This window comes from Rattus norvegicus, chromosome 19 (assembly GCF_021556685.1).
Source record: "Rattus norvegicus strain SHRSP/BbbUtx chromosome 19, alternate assembly SHRSP_T2T, whole genome shotgun sequence".
NCBI lineage: Eukaryota > Metazoa > Chordata > Mammalia > Rodentia > Muridae > Rattus > Rattus norvegicus.
Window position 1 is genome coordinate 13836540 of NC_141552.1, and position 21737 is coordinate 13858276.

The window sequence follows — 21737 nt, forward strand, 5'->3', positions numbered from 1 at the left end:
GGAGACCTTTAATGATTGCTTCTATTTCCTTAGGAGTTATGGGGTTGTTTAACTGGTTTATCTGTTCCTGAATTAAATTCGATACGTGGTATCTGTCTAGGAAATTGTCCATTTCCAGAAGATTTCGAAGTTTTGTTGAATATAGGTTTTTATAGTAAGATCTGATGATTTTTTGAATTTCCTCTGAATCTGTTGTTATGTCTCCCTTTCATTTCTGATTTTGTTAATTTGGACACACTCTCTGTGTCCTCTCGTTAGTCTGGCCAAGGGTTTATCTATCTTGTTGATTTTCTCAAAGAACCAACTTTTGGTTCTGTTGATTCTTTCTATGGCCCTTTTTGTTTCTACTTGGTTGATTTCAGCTCTGAGTTTGATTATTTCCTGCCTTCTACTCCTCCTGGGTGTATTTGCTTCTTTTTGTTCTAGAGCTTTTAGGTGTGCTGTCAAGCTGCTGACATATGCTCTTTCCTGTTTCTTTCTGCAGGCACTCAGCGCTATGAGTTTTCCTCTTAGCACAGCTTTCATTGTGTCCCATAAGTTTGGGTTTGTTGTACCTTCATTTTCATTAAATTCTAAAAAGTTTTTAATTTCTTTCTTTATTTCTTCCTTGACCGGGTTATCATTGAGTAGGGCATTGTTCAATTTCCACGTATATGTGGGCATTCTTCCCTTATTGTTATTGAAGACCAGTTATAGGCCGTGGTGGTCTGATAGCACGCATGGGATTATTTCTATCTTTCTGTACCTGTTGAGGCCCGTTTTTTGACCAATTATATGGTCAATTTTGGAGAAAGTACCATGAGGAGCTGAGAAGAAGGTATATCCTTTTGCTTTAGGATAGAATGTTCTATAAATATCTGTTAAGTCCATTTGGCTCATGACTTCTCTTAGTCTGTCTACGTCTCTGTTTAATTTCTGTTTCCATAATCTGTCCATTGATGAGATTGGGTGTTGAAATCTCCCACTATTATTGTGTGAGGTGCAATGTGTGTTTTGAGCTTTAGTAAGGTCTCTTTTACATATGTAGGTGCCCTTGTATTTGGGGCATAGATATTTAGGATTGAGAGTTCATCTTGGTTGATTTTTCCTTTGATGAATATGAAGTGTCCTTCCTTATCTTTTTTGATGACTTTTAGTTGGAAATTGATTTTATTTGATATTAGAATGGCTACTCCAGCTTGCTTCTTCCTACCATTTGCTTGGAAAGTTGTTTTCTAGCCTTTCACTCTGAGGTAGTGTCTGTCTTTGTCTCTGAGGTGTGTTTCCTGTAGGCAGCAGAATGCAGGGTCCTTGTTGCGTATCCAGTTTGTTAATCTATTTCTTTTTATTGGGGAGTTGAGGCCATTGATGTTGAGAGATATTAAGGAATAGTGATTATTGCTTCCTGTTATATTCATATTTGGATGTGAGGTTATGTTTGTCTGCTTTCATTCTCTTTGTTTTGTTGCCAAGACGATTAGTTTCTTGTTTCTTCTAGGGTATAGCTTGCCTCCTTATGTTGGGCTTTACCATTTATTATCCTTTGTAGTGCTGGATTTGTAGAAAGATATTGTGTAAATTTGGTTTTGTGATGGAATATCTTGGTTTCTCCATCTATGTTAATTGAGAGTTTTGCAGGATACAGTAACCTGGGCTGCCATTTGTGTTCTCTTAGGGTCTGTATTACATCAGTCCAGGATCTTCTGGCCTTCATAGTTTCTGCTGAGAAGTCTGGTGTGATTCTGATAGGTCTGCCTTTATATGTTACTTGACCTTTTTCCCTTACTGCTTTTAGTATTCTTTCTTTATTTTGTGCGTTTGGTGTTTTGACAATTATGTGATGGGAGGTGTTTCTTTTCTGGTCCAATCTATTTGGAGTTCTGTAGGCTTCTTGTATGCCTATGGGTATCTCTTTTTTTAGGTTAGGGAAGTTTTCTTCTATGATTTTGTTGAAGATATTTACTGGTCCTTTGAGCTGGGAGTCTTCACTCTCTTCTATACCTATTATCCTTAGGTTTGATCTTCTCATTGAGTCCTGGATTTCCTGTATGTTTTGGACCAGTAGCTTTTTCCACTTTACAATATCTTTGACAATTGAGTCAATGGTTTCTATTTAATCTTCTGCTCCTGAGATTCTCTCTTCCATCTCTTGTATTCTGTTGGTGAAGCTTGTATCTACAGCTCCTTGGTCTCCTCTTTTGGTTTTCTATATCCAGGATTGTTTCCATGTGTTCTTTCTTGATTGCTTCTATTTCCATTTTTAATTCCTTCAACTGTTTGATTGTGTTTTCCTGGGATTCTTTCAGGGATTTTTGTGTCTCCTCTCTATGGGCTTCTACTTGTTTATTTATGTTTTCCTGGAATTCTTTCAGGGATTTTTGTGTCTCCTCTCTATGGGCTTCTACTTGTTTATTTATGTTTTCCTGGAATTCTTTCAGGCATTTTTGCGATTCCTCTCTGTAGGCTTCTACTTGTTCTCTAAGGGAGTTCTTCACGTCTTTCTTGAAGTCCTCCAGCATCATGATCAAAAATGATTTTGAAACTAGATCTTGCTTTTCTGGTGTGTTTGGATATTCCATGTTTGTTTTGATGGGAGAATTGGGCTCCGATGGTGCCATGTAGTCTTGGTTTCTGTTGCTTGGGTTCCTGTGCTTGCCTCTCGCCATCAGATTATCTCTAGTGTTACTTTGTTCTGCTCTTTCTGACAGTGGCTAGACTGTCCTATAAGCCTGTGTGTCAGGAGTGCTGTAGACCTGTTTTCCTCTCTTTCAGTCAGTTATGGGGACAGAGTGTTCTGCTTTCGGGCGTGTAGTTTTTCCTCTCTACAGGTCTTCAGCTGTTCCTGTGGGCCTGTGTCTTGAGTTCACCAGGCAGGTCACTTGTAGCAGAAAAGTTGGTCTTACCTGTGGTCCTGAGGCTCAAGTTCGCTCGCGGGGTGCTGCCCTCGGGCTCTCTGTGGCGGCAGCAACCAGGAAGATCTGCGCTGCCCTTTCCGGGAGCTTCAGTGCATCAGGGTTCCAGATGGCCTTTGGTGTTTTCCTCTGGCGCCCGAGATGTATGTGCAGAGAGCAGTCTCTTCTGGTTTCCCAGGCTTGTCTGCCTCTCTAAAGGTTTAGCTCACCCTCCCACGGGATTTGGGTGTAGAGAACTGTTTATCCGGTCTGTTTCCTTCAGGTTCCGGCGGTGTCTCAGGCAGGGGTCCTGCCGCTCCTGTGCCCTCCCCCACGGGAGCCCAGAGGCCTTATACAGTTTCCTCTTGGGCCAGGGATGTGGGCAGGGGTGGGCAGTGTTGGTGGTCTCTTCCGCTCTGCAGCCTCAGGAGTGCCCACCTGACCAGGCTGTTGGGTCTCTCTCTCACGGGGTCTGGGAGCAGAGAGCTGCTGCCTAGTTCATTTCTAAACTCTCCATTGAAATTCATCTTCTTAGCTACGTCTTTTTAGTTCATGCCTGCAGTCCCAGCACATGTGAGGCCAAAGCAGGAGAATTGGCTGTGTGCTTGAGGCCAGCCTAGGCAACAGTTCTGAGGTATTGTCTCAACGTCAAAAGCAACCTCACCAAAATAAATAATTAAACAAACAAATAAACAAACAGATGCTCTTTTCTGCCAGAAGCAAATCTTGAGCCCTTTTATCATGCCTTGCGTAAAATTTACTAATCACCTTGACCCATAACATGTGCCTATATTTTAGTAGAAAAGCACTTAGCCAAAGGATCATCACATTTTTTTTTCTACATGTGATTACACAGCTACTGTTTCTGTATTATACCAAGGAGTCGAGTAGAGACTGAGGAGAAACACATCTACTTGAAGGATGATAATTGAGGGACCGAGAAAATCCAATTTAGGGCTTTTAGAATGAAGACTCTAATTCAGAGCACGTGAAGCTATAATCTGATAGTCTTTTTGGGTTCTTCTATTAGAGCAAGTCCTTGGGTGCAGCGATGTGAATACCACAGGAAATTCAGCCTTAAACATCTTCAGCACCAATTCTGTAAAAAAAGATTCCAGAGCTATAACACTGTGTCTCAGAGTGTCAGTCTGTGTATCTTGTGTCTCTTACATGATCCTCCCTGTGTGTGACTATGCGCGACCCCTCTTTTCTTTTATCCTATATTTTATATGTTAATGATTTATTTATTTTTCTTCCCTTCCCATTTGCCACCATAGAAAAAAAATGTCAGTGAGTGGTATTAGATAAGTTAATCAGCAAAAGTTCATTGTTCTCACAGTTCTGGATCCCAGAAGTTAGCTATCAAGGTTGCTGGCAGGTGTTTCTTCTGAAGCTTCCCCGTTGACTGCACGGCAGCTGTCTGCTTTGTGTGGTCTCTCCTCTGTTTGTATGGAGTCTGGTGTCTCCTATCTTTTGATAACATTTAATCTTAGCTTCCTCAGATCTGTGTATCCAAAGATGGTCGCACTGATGGCTAGGTCTCTTGCATGTTTGAAGAACACAGTTTAATTATAATTAAATATGAATGAAGTATATTTGAAGTGTTTCTTTACGTTGAATAGTCCTTTACATTTATTTGTCTGTCTGTCTGTTTGTTTTTATTTTTGGGTAGTGATGCGTGGGCCATGGAGTACAGGTCAGAGGACAATATGTAAGAGTGAGTTCTTTCCTATACTGTGTGGGTTGTGGAGTTTGAACCAAATTTAACAAGATTAGCAGAAAGCATCTTTACCCATTCACCAGCAACAGTTCTTATCATTTAAAGTCCTATAGCCACGACTTTAAAATTCACTCTTATCTTATGGTGTTAATTATGTTACTCGTATCTTTATGAGTCTACTTTGCTAAAACTAAATTTTTACAAGTCTTTTTTGGATATGGAAATTACATGGATTCTTTTTAATGGAAAATATAGACATGTCTATGTTTTCATGTCTACATGTGTATAATTTCCTGAAAAAGGTTAAGTCATTGTTATATATTGTTTATGGAAGACATTCCTCAATTCATGATAGTTATTGTTTAGAAGGAGAATGTCTCCTACAGGCTTATATGCTTAAACACTTGCTTGCTAGCTGTTATCATTGTTTTGGTAGATTACCTGACTTCCAGGAAGCAGAAATTAGATGGACAGTGGTACGCCTTATGGTTATAACTTGATTTTCGTTTCCTATGCTTCTCAACTTGATGATACAATGCAACCAGTTGCCACTATGAGCCAGTCTTGCCACCATGCCATCCTTGACATGGTAGACTGTACCATGCAAACAATCCTTCCTCTCCTAAGTTTATAATCCTTGTGATACAAAATAACCGGTTTAGAAAATCAGCACCGAAAAATGGAGTCCCTGCTGTGGAAAACAGTGGTTCATTAGCCTTTGGAGACGTTTGCAGTGGGAATGTGAAAGAGTTTGGAGTTTCTGGCTACAGAAGTGGTTGTGTGCTCTAAGTAGAGCTCAAAGGACCTTTCTGGTAGATGTTCAGAAGACCAAAGTGCTTCCAGAAATGTGAATGTCAAAGTGTTTGCGTGAAGTATCGAAGGGGAAGAAGGACTCTACTAGGGACTTCCATGTTCCAACAATGGACCTGGCTACATTCTACCCTTGTAGAATTATAACTTGGGGTGAAATTTGTAGCAGGATAGCTGAGCTTTGGTGGCGCCTGACTCTTACTGATTGTGTTCTTATGCTCTCCTATAGGCATCTAGATTTCCCTGGTGTTGGCTGGATGAACTTGATGATAGCAGGGCTTTTTTGGAAGGGAGGGAGCCATGAGCCTGACTATGGAGGTTTGGGCACTGGACTCGGCTGGATGTGCCTCTGGCAGACCCCACTAGCAAGGTATTTGTGGGGCAGTGTTCCAAGTCCGTAGTTCTTGGAGGCCCTGTTTGCCTCTATGTGGAAGCAAGAAGCTCTTAGAGTTCTGCAAGGCTCCCATGGACCAAAGGGCAAGCCCAGTGCTAGTGAAAGGAGGTCAGTGGACTGCGTACAACTCACTTCCGCCAGCTGTGACACAGGCAGACCCACCTGGGAAAGCATTGGTAGGGTACGGTTCCAAGCTGGTGAAGCTTGGGTCCCCGGAGGCCCCCACAGGGGAGCAGTACACTCATGGTGTTCCCCATGGCTCCACAGGACTGAAGAGTGAGCCCAGTGCCAAACAATGGAGGTCAGGAGACCGTGGGCAAGTCAACGGTGCTGTCTCTGAGAAAGGGTCTTCTGTTTCATTGACTTTTTATTTGTATTTTTTTGCCAGTCCTGTTTGGTTCTATCCCGTGTCTCTTGGCTGTACTTAACCTCTGGTTTCTGCTTTTTTTTAGGCAGTCTCGGGCATGGGTTCCCTCTCAGGCATGGGCCTCAAGTTGGGCTAGTTATTGTTAGGCTGTTCCTACAAGTTCTGTGCCACCTTTACTCCACCATATTTTACAGGTAGTACGAATTAAAGGTCAAAGATTTTGTGGTTGGGTTGATGTCCCAGTCCCACCACTAGGAGCCTTCCATGGTTATAGAAGGAAGACAGTTTGAGCTCCATATCCTCCATTAGCAGAGACTCTGTTAGGGTAACTCTTGCAGATTCCAGTGATCTTTATCAGTGCTCCCTATCTCTTCCTTGGCCTTATCCCTCCTGCTCCCATCCCCACCTGCCCTAACTTCACCTGAAAAATTTATTTCATTCGTCCTTGATACAGAGATCTGTTTATCAGCCCTTGAACACTTCTCGTTCCTTAGCCACTCTGGGTCTGTGGATTATAGCATGATTATCCTTTGCTTAACAGCAGTACCCAAAAATATAGAACTCAAGAAACAAGACGTAAAAAAAAACACCCCAATAATCCAATTAAAAATGGGTACACCCAGAAGAAGAGACAAGGAGCTGTAGATACGAACTTCACCACAGAATAAGAGAGATGGAAGAGAGAATCTCAGGAGCAGAAGATTCCATAGAAATCATCGACTCAGCTGTCAAAGATAATGTAAAGCAGAAAAAGCTACTGGTCCAAAACATACAGGAAATCCAGGACTCAATGAGAAGATCAAACCTAAGGATAATAGGTATAGAAGAGAGTGAAGACTCCCAGCTCAAAGGACCAGTAAATATCTTCAACAAAATCATAGAAGAAAACTTCCCTAACCTAAAAAAAGAGATACCCATAGGCATACAAGAAGCCTACAGAACTCCAAATAGATTGGACCAGAAAAGAAACACCTCCCATTACATAATAGTCAAAACACCAAATGCACAAAATAAAGAAAGAATATTAAAAGCAGTAAGGGAAAAAGGTCAAGTAACATATAAAGGCAGACCTATCAGAATCACACCAGACTTCTCAGCAGAAACTATGAAGGCCAGAAGATCCTGGACTGATGTCCTACAGACCCTAAGACAACACAAATGCCAGCCCAGGTTACTGTATCCTGCAAAACTCTCATTAACATAGATGGAGAAACCAAGATATTCCATGACAAAACCAAATTTACACAATATCTTTCTACAAATCCAGCACTACAAAGGATAATAAATGGTAAAGCCCAACATAAGGAGGCAAGCTATACCCTAGAAGAAGCAAGAAACTAATCATCTTGGCAACAAAACAAAGAGAATGAAAGCACACAAACATAACCTCACATCCAAATATGAATATAACGGGAAGAAATAATCACTATTCCTTAAAATCTCTCAACATCAATGGCCTCAACTCCCCAATAAAAAGACATAGATTAACAAACTGGATACGCAACGAGGACCCTGCATTCTGCTGCCTACAGGAAACACACCTCAGAGACAAAGACAGACATTACCTCAGAGTGAAAGGCTGGAAAACAATTTTCCAAGCAAATGGTCAGAAGAAGCAAGCTGGAGTAGCCATTCTAATATCAAATAAAATCAATTTTCAACTAAAAGTCATCAAAAAAGATAAGGAAGGACACTTCATATTCATCAAAGGAAAAATCCACAAAGATGAACTCTCAATCCTAAATATCTATGCCCCAAATACAAGGGCACCTACATATGTAAAAGAAACCTTACTAAAGCTCAAAACACACATTGCACCTCACACAATAATAGTGGGAGATTTCAACACCCCACTCTCATCAATGGACAGATCATGGAAACAGAAATTAAACAGTGATGTAGACAGACTAAGAGAAGTCATGAGCCAAATGGACTTAACGGATATTTATAGAACATTCTATCCTAAAGCAAAAGGATATACCTTCTTCTCAGCTCCTCATGGTACTTTCTCCAAAATTGACCATATAATTGGTCAAAAAACGGGCCTCAACAGGTACAGAAAGATAGAAATAATCCCATGCGTGCTATCGGACCACCACGGCCTAAAACTGGTCTTCAATTACAATCAAGGAAGAATGCCCACATATACTTGGAAATTGAACAATGCTCTACTCAATGATAACCTGGTCAAGGAAGAAATAAAGAAAGAAATTAAAAACTTTTTAGAATTTAATGAAAATGAAGGTACAACATACCCAAACTTATGGGACACAATGAAAGCTATGCTAAGAGGAAAACTCATAGCACTGAGTGCCTGCAGAAAGAAACAGGAAAGAGCATATGTCACCAGCTTGACAGCACACCTAAAAGCTCTAGAACAAAAAGAAGCAAATACACCCAGGAGGAGTAGAAGGCAGGAAATAATCAAACTCAGAGCTGAAATCAACCAAGTAGAAACAAAAAGGACCATAGAAAGAATCAACAGAACCAAAAGTTGGTTCTTTGAGAAAATCAACAAGATAGATAAACCCTTAGCCAGACTAACGAGAGGACACAGAGAGTGCGTCCAAATTAACAAAATCAGAAATGAAAAGGGAGACATAACAACAGATTCAGAGGAAATTCAAAAAATCATCAGATCTTACTATAAAAGCCTATATTCAACAAAACTTGAAAATCTTCAGGAAATGGACAATTTCCTAGACAGATACCAGGTACTGAAGTTAAATCAGGAACAGATAAACCAGTTAAACAACCCCATAACTCCTAAGGAAATAGAAGCAGTCATTAAAGGTCTCCCAACCAAAAAGAGCCCAGGTCCAGACGGGTTTAGTGCAGAATTCTATCAAACCTTCATAGAAGACCTCATACCAATATTATCCAAACTATTCCACAAAATTGAAACAGATGGATCACTACCGAATACCTTCTACGAAGCCACAATTACTCTTATACCTAAACCACACAAAGACCCAACAAAGAAAGAGAACTTCAGACCAATTTCCCTTATGAATATCGACGCAAAAATACTCAACAAAATTCTGGCAAACCGAATCCAAGAGCACATCAAAACAATCATCCACCATGACCAAGTAGGCTTCATCCCAGGCATGCAGGGATGGTTTAATATACGGAAAACCATCAACGTGATCCATTATATAAACAAACTGAAAGAACAAAACCACATGATCATTTCATTAGATGCTGAGAAAGCATTTGACAAAATTCAACACCCCTTCATGATAAAAGTCCTGGAAAGAATAGGAATTCAAGGCCCATACCTGAACATAGTAAAAGCCATATAAAGCAAACCAGTTGCTTACATTAAACTAAATGGAGAGAAACTTGAAGCAATCCCACTAAAATCAGGGACTAGACAAGGCTGCCCACTCTCTCCCTACTTATTCAATATAGTTCTTGAAGTTCTAGCCAGAGCAATCAGACAACAAAAGGAGGTCAAGGGGATACAGATCGGAAAAGAAGAAGTCAAAATATCACTATTTGCAGATGATATGATAGTATATTTATGTAATCCCAAAAGTTCCACCAGAGAACTACTAAAGCTGATAAACAACTTCAGCAAAGTGGCTGGGTATAAAATTAACTCAAATAAATCAGTTGCCTTCCTCTACACAAAAAGAGAAACAAGCCGAGAAAGAAATTAGGGAAACGACACCCTTCATAATAGACCCAAATAATATAAAGTACCTCGGTGTGACTTTAACAAAGCAAGTAAAAGATCTGTACAATAAGAACTTCAAGACACTGAAGAAGGAAATTGAAGAAGACCTCAGAAGATGGAAAGATCTCCCATGCTCATGGATTGGCAGGATTAATATAGTAAAAATGGCCATTTTACCAAAAGCAATCTACAGATTCAATGCAATCCCCATCAAAATACCAATCCAATTCTTCAAAGAGTTAGACAGAACAATTTGCAAATTCATCTGGAATAACAAAAAAACCCAGGATAGCTAAAGCTATCCTCAACAATAAAAGGACTTCAGGGGGAATCACTGTCCCTGAACTCAAGCAGTATTACAAAGCAATAGTGAAGCAATAGTGATAAAAAACTGCATGGTATTGGTACAGAGACAGACAGATAGACCAATGGAATAGAATTGAAGACCCAGAAATGAACCCACACACCTATGGTCACTTGATTTTTGACAAAGGAGCCAAAACCATCCAATGGAAAAAAGATAGCATTTTCAGCAAATGGTGCTGGTTCAACTGGAGGTCAACATGTAGAAGAATGCAGATCGATCCATGCTTATCACACTGTACAAAGCTTAAGTCCAAGTGAATCAAGGACCTCCACATCAAACCAGACACACTCAAACTAATAGAAGAAAAACTAGGGAAGCATCTGGAACACATGGGCACTGGAAATAAATTCCTGAACAAAACACCAATGGCTTATGCTCTAAGAACAAGAATCGACAAATGGGATCTCATAAAACTGCAAAGCTTCTGTAAGGCAAAGGACACTGTGGTTAGGACAAAACGGCAACCAACAGATTGGGAAAAGATCTTTACCAATCCTACAACAGATAGAGGCCTTATATCCAAAATATACAAAGAACTCAAGAAGTTAGACCGCAGGTAAACAAATAACCCTATTAAAAAATGGGGTTCAGAGCTAAACAAAGAATTCACAGCTGAGGAATGCCGAATGGCTGAGAAACACCTAAAGAAATGTTTAACATCTTTAGTCATAAGGGAAATGCAAATCAAAACAACCCTGAGATTTCACTTCACACCAGTGAGAATGGCTAAGATCAAAAACTCAGGGGACAACAGATGCTGGCGAGGATGTGGAGGAAGAGGAACACTCCTCCATTGTTGGTGGGATTGCAGACTGGTAAAACCATTCTGGAAATCAGTCTGGAGGTTCCTCAGAAAATTGGACATTGAACTACCTGAGGATCCAGCTATACCTCTCTTGGGCATATACCCAAAAGATGCCCCAACATATAAAAAAGACACGTGCTCCACTATGTTCATTGCAGCCTTATTTATAATAGCCAGAAGCTGGAAAGAACCCAGATGCCCTTCAACAGAGGAATGGATACAGAAAATGTGGTTCATCTACACAATGGAATATTACTCAGCTATCAAAAACAACGACTTTATGAAATTCGTAGGCAAATGGTTGTAACTGGAAAACATCATCCTGAGTGAGCTAACCCAATCACAGAAAGACATACATGGTATGCACTCATTGATAAGTGGCTATTAGCCCAAATGCTTGAATTACCCTAGATGCCTAGAACAAATGAAACTCAAGACGGATGATCAAAATGTGAATGCTTCACTCTTTCTTTAAAAGGGGAACAAGAATACCCTTGGCAGGGAAGAGAGAGGCAAAGATTAAAACAGACACAGAAGGAACACCCATTCAGAGTCTGCCCCACATGTGGCCCATACATATACAGCCACCCAATTAGAAAAGATGGATGAAGCAAAGAAGTGCAGACCGACAGGAGCCGGATGTAGATCGCTCCTGAGAGACACAGCCAGAATACAGCAAATACAGAGGCGAATGCCAGCAGCAAACCACTGAACTGAGAATAGGACCCCCTTGAAGGAATCAGAGAAAGAACTGGAAGAGCTTGAAGGGGCTCGAGACCCCATATGTACAACAATGCCAAGCAACCAGAGCTTCCAGGGACTAAGCCACTACCTAAAGACTATACATGGACTGACCCTGGACTCTGACCTCATAGGTAGCAATGAATATCCTAGTAAGAGCACCAGTGGAAGGGGAAGCCCTGGGTCAGACGTACTTTCTCTGTGTATCCTTAGCTGTCTTAGAACTTACTATGTAGGGGCTGGAGAATGGCTCAGTCAATGTTAAGAGCACTGACTGCTCTTCCAGTCCAATTCCCAGCACCCACAAGGCAGCTCACAACTGTCTGTTATTCCAATATCTGATGCCCCCACACAGGCATTCATGCAGGCAAAACACAATGCACATAAAATAATTATCCATAAAATTAAGAAAAGAGAAAAGATATCATAGGCAAGAACCTGAAATAGTCGATCATTCAGAATCAAGAACTGAGACAAATGAAATATAGACATGCTTACCTGCTTATGTGCCTGCTTCTCTCATTTAGGTTTCTCTTCCCATATCCTCTTCAGTACCTCCTGCCTAGGGAACGGTGCCAACTATAATGGGGTGTCTTTCTACAGCAAAGAACAGTCAACAGTGAACCCCCTGAGGTGTGCTCACAGGTCATGCTCATCTTGATAATTTCTCAGTTGAGGCTCTCTTCCCAGTTGTTTCTAGTTTGTGTCAAGTTGACAGTTGAAACTAACTACCACAGGGTCTCTTTAGTGGCCTACATCTGGTATTCTCTCACAGTGGTGAGAAAGCTTCTAAAGATTGTAGGTGAACTTTGAAAATGGCCTTCCTGAAATTTACACATATTAAAAGTCATTTCCTGGTCCACTAGTCTAGTAACGACAAAGGTAATAAATAGTTAAACTTTAATAAGCAAATGGATTCGGGAAGACATTTCTTATTCCTTTTTTTTTTGCTTGGTCTACTACTTGGTACCCTTGCTTTGTGTGTAAATCCTTACCTGTCATCAATCCGATCACAGGCTGGTATATTAAACTTGTAGGCCCATGCTTTGCAAATTTTATTTTTCCATCTCTTTCTAAAGTGAAGACACTTGGTATTCTTTGGAATTCTCATATCATATTCATTATCTAGTTTCTCACGGTAGACAGAAACAGATAAATGTGGAAAATTGCTCCTGTTAGCCCAGAACATTTAACCACTGAAGGGAAACTTCAATTTTCTTGATGAGATCTTTTCTTAGCTTCAGCCTCATTCTCTCCCTTCCAGTGTACTAGTCCCTCCTCTTCGGGATAGCAGAATTAGTCCAGCAGAAGCTATTTCATTTCCAGCACATCCCTAGACACTGTGCAGCAAGCAAGCTAGAAGATACATTTACTATATTCAGTCTTTACCTCCTGCCCGCTGCCAGGCTAATCTGGACTCTTGGCTTGACTTAGTTACTTTCTCCAATGTCTTCAGCCTAATACGTAGAGAGAGCCAGGGAAGATCACCTTTATGCTACCCCATTAGGGTGCAGCTGTTATAGCTAGCAGGGAGTAGCTAGAAGAGGAATGCATTTTCCAGCCACACTTCTGTCTCCGTGCTCCACACTTACCTCCAAGTCTTGCTCTTGTCTGTCCCTTCAGGGTTTGAGGCCCACTTTCCCCCCTTCTAGTGGAAGAAGAACTAAGTTTAAGGCAAATGAAATCATCCTGTGGTATTTGGTTTGACTTTGCTTCTGATTGCCTCGGCTTGAGTTTGCCTGCTTGCCCATACTTTCAGTAATTACTGGTGTCTTGCTTACTATTGTCAGGACATTTGAGCGTTCTCTTCCTCATGGAGTCCGTGCTTTTCAGTGCCAGCATTTTTTTTTTTTCATGTGGTGTTTCTACTCAATAAGGCTACACATCCCTGTAGGGGCAGGATGGAGCAGTGACCTATTGTACCGCAGATCTCGGTATGATCAGGGACTGCTGTGCCAGCAGCACCACAATTCCAAATCTAGTCTGATCAGAGTAGAAGAAGCATTGCACTGTCAGGGTGAGGATGAGAACACGAAGTGCCCAAGTACCAACAGTGAGAATCTCTGTGAAGACTGAGTAGAGCCTATTGGCTACAGCTTCAGGTTGAAATGAAATCTTCTGTTGTCTCCCCTGGAGCCAAGGTGGCCTGGTCTATATGCTCAGCCATATGTAGAAAACAGACATGTTTCCACTAACATCTGATGAAGGATATAACAGCAAGTAGAGAACGTACTGGTCCTGGGAAATGTCTAGATGGCCGGCTGGGGATGAATGGCTGCGATTCTTGCCTGAAATCAGAAGGAAAAAATGAATGATGGAGGAGAAACAAATCATGAAGGAAAGGATGCAGAAGAGTTCTCACCTTTAAATTACAGCACCACTCCAAAAGCAGTGATGAAGAACGAAGTGCCAAGGATGGGAAGGCAGACTTGCAATAACTTTTCCTTAGAGAAACTTACAGAAAGTGCTAACAGAGGGGCAGAGGCCTGAGGTGAGGGCCCTCTGGACTCCATGGTGCTGTTCTGAGAATGTCTGCCTCTTCTACTTTTCTACTATTCTTTGGCTTATTACTGCTGTCTGGTTTTTGGAGGTATTTTATTTGTTGTAATCAGAGTCCCTAAATGATATATCTCACTGGAAATGTCAAAATCATTCTTTTTTTTCCTCTATCTTTATTAAATTGGGTATTTCTTATTTACATTTCGATTGTTATTCCCTTTCCCGGTTTCCGGGCCAACATCCCCCTAGCCCCTCCCCCTCCCCTTCCCTATGGGTGTTTCCCTCCCCATCCTCCCCCCTTTACCACCTTCCCCCCCACAATCACGTTCACTGGGGGTTCAGTCTTGGCAGGACCAAGGGCTTCCCCTTCCACTGGTGCTCTTACTAGGCTATTCATTGCTACCTATGAGGTCAGAGTCCAGGGTCAGTCCATGTATAGTCTTTGGGTAGTGGCTTAGTCCCTGGAAGCTCTGGTTGCTTGACATTGTTGTACATATGGGGTCTCGAGCCCCTTTAAGCTCTTTCAGTCCTTTCTCTGATTCCTTCAACGGGGTTCCCGTTCTCAGTTCAGTGGTTTGCTGCTGGCATTCGCCTGTGTATTTGCTGTATTCTGGGTGTGTCTCTTAGGAGAGATTTACATCTGGTTCCTGTTGGCTTGCACTTCTTTGCTTCATCCATCTTGTCTAATTGGGTGGCTGTATGTGTATGGGCCACATGTTGGGCAGGCTCTGAATGGGTGTTCCTTCTGCCTCTGTTCTAAACTTTGCCTCCCTATTCCCTGCCAAAGGTATTCTTGTTCCCCTTTTAAAGAAGGAGTGAAGCATTTGCATTTTGGTCATCCTCCTTGAGAGCAAAAGCATTTTTACAAATTTAACTTATTTCACAGATGAAGTAGACTAGCATGAATTCTTACTTTCTGCTAACATATATATCCGCTGATTTCATGACTTAGAATATATACAAAAATTTCATTAGGACAGGTTCTCTTGAACACCAACATGTTAATTGCAAAAATGTCTATATCACTTAGAAGTCATTCATTCTAGTGTGTACAAGTAAAAGCCATTAATAAATTAATAATTATGTAGGGATTCAAAGGTTTTTGCTCAAAATTTGGTAGAAGATAAGTAGGAATTATAAGTTAAAGATCATCAGGATGATCTTGAGTTAAGGAGCCTCTGTTTCTGGATCAGAAATCATCCTGATGTCCTTGTCAGTCCTTTTGCCTCAACAAGCAGATGTATAGTCGTGCCAGTAGCTTTGCCCTGGGAGCCTGTACCCATAATTCCATTCTTTCTGCGATCAATTCTAAGAAAATACAGTCTTCATAAAGCTGTCACACTTCCACTGTTCCTTCCGGGAAACACAATTGATGACTTGTGTATACCTTATCATAGGGCATATGGGAAAATGTAAGGGGAAGGCAAGAATGACCCTTTGGATATTTGAACGAATAGGACTGGCTATGTTCAGCAGGAATCCCCACTAACCATGGTCCTCTACAGAATGCCCATAGGAACGTAGCCATTTGTCATTTGGAACTAATAAAATATCTTGACCCCAAGGGCAGTGACAAACATTGTCACTTTATAATGTCACCTCAGGAAGGGCTTGTAGCTGCCCTTTTTCAAAATAAATAAAAAATAGCTCAGGCATAAATGACAGTAAATATCAGGGATACCAAATTGGGCAAATTTCAGTCGCAAAGAGGAAGTAAAGGATTTGCAAGAATTAATAAAATGAGCGCTTTTTGTATATCAGGCGCTTTTTTATCTAGGAAAATTATATTAAAATCCAAAATAGGTCCTCCTCTGTCAAATTAAGAAGAGATTGTACTTGAAATTCAGCTAGTCAGTGTAACAGAAAGGATTTCACAGTGAATTTTACTCTCTCTCTCTCTCTCTCTCTCTCTCTCTCTCTCTCTCTCTCTCTCCCCCTCTCTCTTTTTTTCCAATCTGAGTAACATTTGTGATTGGTTTCTCAGTACTGGGAACCAATCTCAGGGCCATGTCCATGCCAGACAAACATGTTTGCTGAGTTAAATGATTTGCCACTCAGTGTCTTGTAGGCATGAATTTGTCAGCCTTTGCCTATTTTACTATCTTCATCGAAATTCATCTGTCCCCACTTCATATCTGTCGTAGCTTCTTCTCAAATCCTTTGTTTGTAAGATCAGTTCAAGCCATTCTAGGAAGCTCTGTATAAAGAATTCCATCTCAGCTTTGTCTTTACTTTAAAAGCTACTAGTCATCTATCCATTACTGATCAATATCTGCACGTTTAGGCTCTAAGGTAAAAGTTTGCTTTACATTTTCAGTTGTTAATAATTGTTTCTAACATTTTTTTAAAAATGTTTGCATTTCTTTTTTTTTCTTTTCTTTTTTTCGGAGCTGGGGACCGAACCTAGGGCTTGCGCTTGCTAGGCAAGCGCTCTACCACTGAGCTAAATCCCCAACCCCAATGTTTGCATTTCTTAATAAAAAATGTTTAGAAAATGGGAGCCATTAGCTTAGTAGCTGTATCAGTTCCATCCCTCCTCCTTAACTATTTCTGTGACTTACCTGTCACTTCAAATTTATGATCTCTAATTGTTACTGTTGCATGTCTATGTGTGTTTGTGTTTGTATGTGTGTGTTCGCGCATGCACACATGCATGTGCATGCGTGTGTGCCTGTGTTTGTAATGTACTGTGCTGATAATCCCTTCGATTGGACAACTTACGTGGGAGCTTGTTTCTGGAGAATACTGCTTTCTTCTATCTGAACGGTAATTGACCATCTCTAGCTCTTTATCTAGGGGTGGGACCTTGAGGAATTTCTCCTGCTCCCACTGGCAGGTCAGTTGAGTTGCCACTATGTTGGTTTTGTCAGGCAAGAAAGCTGTTGAGATTTCATGAGTGCAGTCCCCTTGTCAGGTCTAGGAGATCCTATGTTGTAGCAGATGTTTCTGGGGCCCTGGAACTTAAAATCTTTCTTAGAATTCATTGACTGGAGTTCTGTATCTAGGATTTGTGAAATTTCCTCTGTCTCCATTGGCATGGCAAATGATGTCGTCATTATCTAGGTCTTGTTTAAGCAACAGCACTGTTGAGATTTTATGAGTATAATTTCCCTACCATATTGCAAAGACATTGTCTAGTAGCCAGTGACCAGACCCTCTGGCTCCTAAAATCTAGGGTTTATCTACATTCTACTTATTCTACAGAATTATCTACGAATGATATTGGAATTCAAATTCTGGAATAGTGTTATACTATAATTCACACGAGATACAATACAGTGCATTTTACAAGTACGAAAGACAGATTTGAGATTTCTTGCTATTCTACTGACAACCAAGCTTTTATGGTTATATTCGATATCAAAATCAGACTTCCAACTCCTCAATATACCAAGGAACGAGAAATAATAACCATGGGTAAACAAAACAAACAAACAAACAAAAAAACAGACTTGCTCAAGAATCCACTTAATGTAGAAATTAAATAGACTAGAAGAAAATAGAACAAAACCAATGTCAGTTTGAAGAAAATAGAACCAAACCAAAGTCAGTTTGAGTCAGAGACTTACTCTCGGAATTAAGAAAATTGGGTTTGAAATTCTCTGGCCTTTGTCCAGAAGAGAGAACTGTGGTGGGTGGGCTGCCCTATGGTTCTCCTTTTGATATGTGCCCAGAAGTCGTAACAGTAGTGGTTTTTCGTTTCTATAGCCTAAGAATTTGCAAGAGAAGTCAAATCTGAGAGACACTGAAAAAGCAGTCACCATGTTAAACATAAATCATAAATCTAAAGAAAAACATCAGGACACAAAGTTGCCCATGCTTCATATTCATAGCACACACATACATGATCATAGTAGAGAGCTCACATTTTCTTCCGTGCTTACCATCACTGCCATGAGTTTATACACCTTAGTATTGACATCCCATCTTCGTTTTGAGTATGAGCCCACTGTGACTTATACTGTTGCCTAACTCGGTGCTTGCCACACTGCTGCCTCTCTCAGGTCTAGGGTCAGAGGTCATGTTGATGTTGGGTTGGCATATAAGTCATAAATGGCTGACTTATTTAGAGCGGTAGTTATTCTAATATAACGGTGTGGGCATGAAAATTATCTGGACCATCCTGCCCTTTTGAATAGTTGTGAATCAGTTTGAAATATTCCCTCTCTTTTGGGTTTCCTTCCTTTAAAAGTTTGATGTTATGTATGATATATTGACTCTAGCGTCTTTATCCTTTTTTGGAGAACTTTTTCACATAGTTGAATGAGGTTATATATTGAGTTCTATGTACAAGTCCTAGTATATTTCTTGTCTCAGGCCTTTGTTATTGAAGGCTGAATAGTAAAGGTCTGGTGTTCCAACTTCTCTAGAATCTGAGGTCCAAGGTTCATGACTTCATTACCTGCAAGGGATACAGTGAGTTCAAGGCCGGTTTGAGCAACCTAGAAAGACCATGTCTCAATAACAACAACAACAACAGCAACAACAACAGCAACAACAACAGCAACAACGGAACACCAAAAAACCCCCACAAATGAAAAAACAAAAACAAAGCCCCAGACCAAACCAAAACAAAAAAGCTGGGCATATAGCTCAATGGTAGATCACTATGAGGTCATGGCTTTAATACTCAGTACTAAAGTGTGTGTGTGTGTGTGTGTGTGTGTGTGTGTGTGTGTGTGTGCGCGCTCGCGCACACATATACATTCCTCATCAAAAGAATTTAAATTATCTCTAAGAAGTCTTTACATTTTATTTTCAGGTCACAGATTATTGTAAAGCCTGATAAAATCAACAACAAAGTTAAAAGAATTGGGCCACACATAGAAATTTTCCAGCTGTTCCAGGGAAGAAAAAGACTTATATTTACTAAAAGAATTGTTAAACTGATCATCATTATACAAGCATTTATCAGGGGGTGGCTTGAGCGCAAAAGACTTCAACGATTAAAGAGCAAGGTAAGGGTTACCCTGCAGATAAGAATGTCTTTAACATTTTCGATGTAGATTTATGGTTGCTTGATTTGGGTTCGTTGTTATTGTTGTTTTAAGACAGGGTTTTTCTGTGTAGCCCTGGCTGTACTAGAACTTGCTCTGTAGACCAGGCTGGCCTTGAACTCAGAGAGCTGCCTGGCTCTGCCTCTTGAGTGCTGGGATTAAAGGAGATATGCTTCACTACCATCTTGCTTCTTTTTTTTTTTTACGTCACAACATTGTTTATTATGTGAATTTTTTTTACAATACAAACAAAAAATACAGGTATGCAATATATAGATACAGCTAAATGCAGAATGGTGACTTTTTTTCTCTTCAAGAGGCCATGATTCCCATTTCTAGTAAAACAAGACTGAGTATAGGTAGAAACAGGCTGGTCGTTAACTTCACAATTTGCCTAGAAATGATCTACAAATGCATTTTTCCTCCTGCTACTTACCATAAAATGTAAAAAGGGAGTTAAAGTAAAGTTTCCTCGTTGGTTTCTACCATATGAAAGATGCTATCTTCTATTTTAGCAGGGCCAATACATGGAAAATATCTAAATTAAATGTTATTACAAAAATGAAGCAGTAATGAGATTCTGGCTAAAGGGGTACTAAATGAGAATAATATATATATATATATATATATATATATATATATATATATTTAAAGAATCCAAAACAAACAAACAACAAAAAAGGCTGTTATAAAAAGCTCTAGGTGCACTGTAAGCATATAGGTTTTTTCCATGTGTACTTTTAAACAATGGAAGTGTCAAAAAATAGGGTCCACTGTGTTAGACTAAATACATTATTGTATAGGCTGCATCGAATGGAACCTCTGTATTATAATTATCATAGAGTAGCATAGTTTGCATCATATTATGGCAATTTATCCTCAATGAAAACCTTCCAGAGTCCTTTTATTTTAGAATATTCTGTAAACAATCAAACCACCAGAACATGATTATACAACAGTAAAATGTTTTCTTGCATTAAACTGAAGACATCTTTTTAATTTAAAAAAAAAAGAAAAATGTAGAAAGGTACTTAGAGCTGTTAATTTCTAAGTACACAATATCCTAGACAATTCAAGGCATCTTAATCTCCTTCGAGAACAACAACAAAAAAATAATTTTTGTCATGCTGTTAAATCCATCATTATGGATAAAATTGGTGCAAATTGGTCAAACGGATCCAACAAACACTGATGTCCAAGCTGGCGTATTGGCAACTAATACATAACTGGTGGTCAATAGAGTTTAAAAGATCTTGCCTTTCTTCTTGTTCTTTTCCAAGGTTCTTGAAGAATTCTGTTGCTCTAAAATACGTTGTTGAGCTTCCCAGTTTGCTTTTTCTTCTTCAAACTGACGACGTTTTTCCTCTAATTCTTTGTGCTGTGCTTCTTTTTCATTTGCTCATGGCGCCGCTGGAGCTCGGCTTCAGAGTCCTTCAGCTTTTGAACTTTTTCCTTGACCTTCATCTCAAACACCTGCTCCATCTCCATCTCCATCTTCTTCATCTTGGCCACGTGCTCCCTTCTCTCCTCCTCCATCTGCGCCAGAGGGCTCTTGGTAAGTTGCCCTTTGTTCTTGTTGTTATCTACTCCATTGTAGGTCACTGCTGCTAGTTTTCTGCTTCTGTAGTTCTCATAGTGTACGTTATTGGTAACATCTTTCAAGTCCTGCATGTGTGTTCGTATCAACATATTTCTTAGAATTGTAAAATCACAATGCTCACCATTTTCAACTTCAGCCACGCCCCAAGGATACTGCCTTCCTCTGACTCTTTTGCCATTAACTTCAATGATAGTATTACTACCCACCACAGCAAGAGGTAAACGGTCCTTTATCTTCTTAACCAGCTTATTCTCTTCTTCATCATCCGTTTCTGGAAATTCATATATTTTAATTTTATGTTCTTGGATTTCTTTCATTATCTGCTTTTTAAACTGTTGGCATTCCTCTGGTGTAAGTGTGTCTGCTTTGGCAATTAAAGGGATGATATTCACTTTTTCATGCAAACGTTTCATAAACTCAATATCCAATGATTTAAGTCCATGTCCTGAAGGAGCAATGAAGTATAAACAACACTGCACCCTGTTATCAGGCATCTGTCGTCTGTTCACTCGAGATTCTGCATTTAAGTAATCTTCAAATTTACTATCAATGTAGTCGATAACAGGCTGCCAGCAATTACTATTATCCACTGCACCTCCAAGTCCCGGAGTATCAACTATCGTCAGCAGCGACTGAACACCACCTTCTTTGACTAAAACTTTGGATTGCTCCACCTGTACAGTCTTTTTGATTCTATGAGAAGGTCCTGGATACTCTAGAGAATACAAATCTGTGAGGAATAATGAGTTGATTAATGTCGACTTTTCCAGTCCAGATTCACCTACTACCATAAGAGTGAATTCAAATCCTCTTTTCACCGATTTTCTGTACACTTGATTTGGGAGGATGGCAAATCCCACATAGCCCTCAAGGTTCTTCGGTTGA

General features: G+C 40.2%; 2 protein-coding genes across 5 annotated transcripts in view; one reads left to right on the forward strand and one right to left on the reverse strand.

Moving 5' to 3' along the window:
- Nucleotides 1–21737, forward strand: part of LOC147998803 (IQ domain-containing protein M-like) — a 208622-nt gene that overhangs the window by 90598 nt on the left and 96287 nt on the right. For 3 of the 4 annotated variants that reach the window (XR_015643767.1, XR_015643765.1, XR_015643766.1), the window contains one exon: nt 19018–19213. Coding sequence is in view for 1 of the 4 variants with exons in the window: in XM_087595439.1 (XP_087451565.1) it covers nt 5757–5770; nt 10719–10766; nt 19018–19213 (258 nt within the window). In the remaining 3 variants the exon portion in view is untranslated. Of the gene's footprint in view, nt 1–5756; nt 5771–10718; nt 10767–19017; nt 19214–21737 lie in introns of all 4 variants that reach the window. The other variant, XM_087595439.1, reaches the window with a different exon arrangement.
- On the reverse strand, nt 18569–21660 carry LOC147998804 (septin-7-like). Its single transcript, XM_087595438.1, is given in 3 exon segments — nt 18569–18657; nt 20564–20641; nt 20644–21660. Coding segments are annotated over 3 exon segments (1167 nt in total). The 5' UTR covers nt 21644–21660.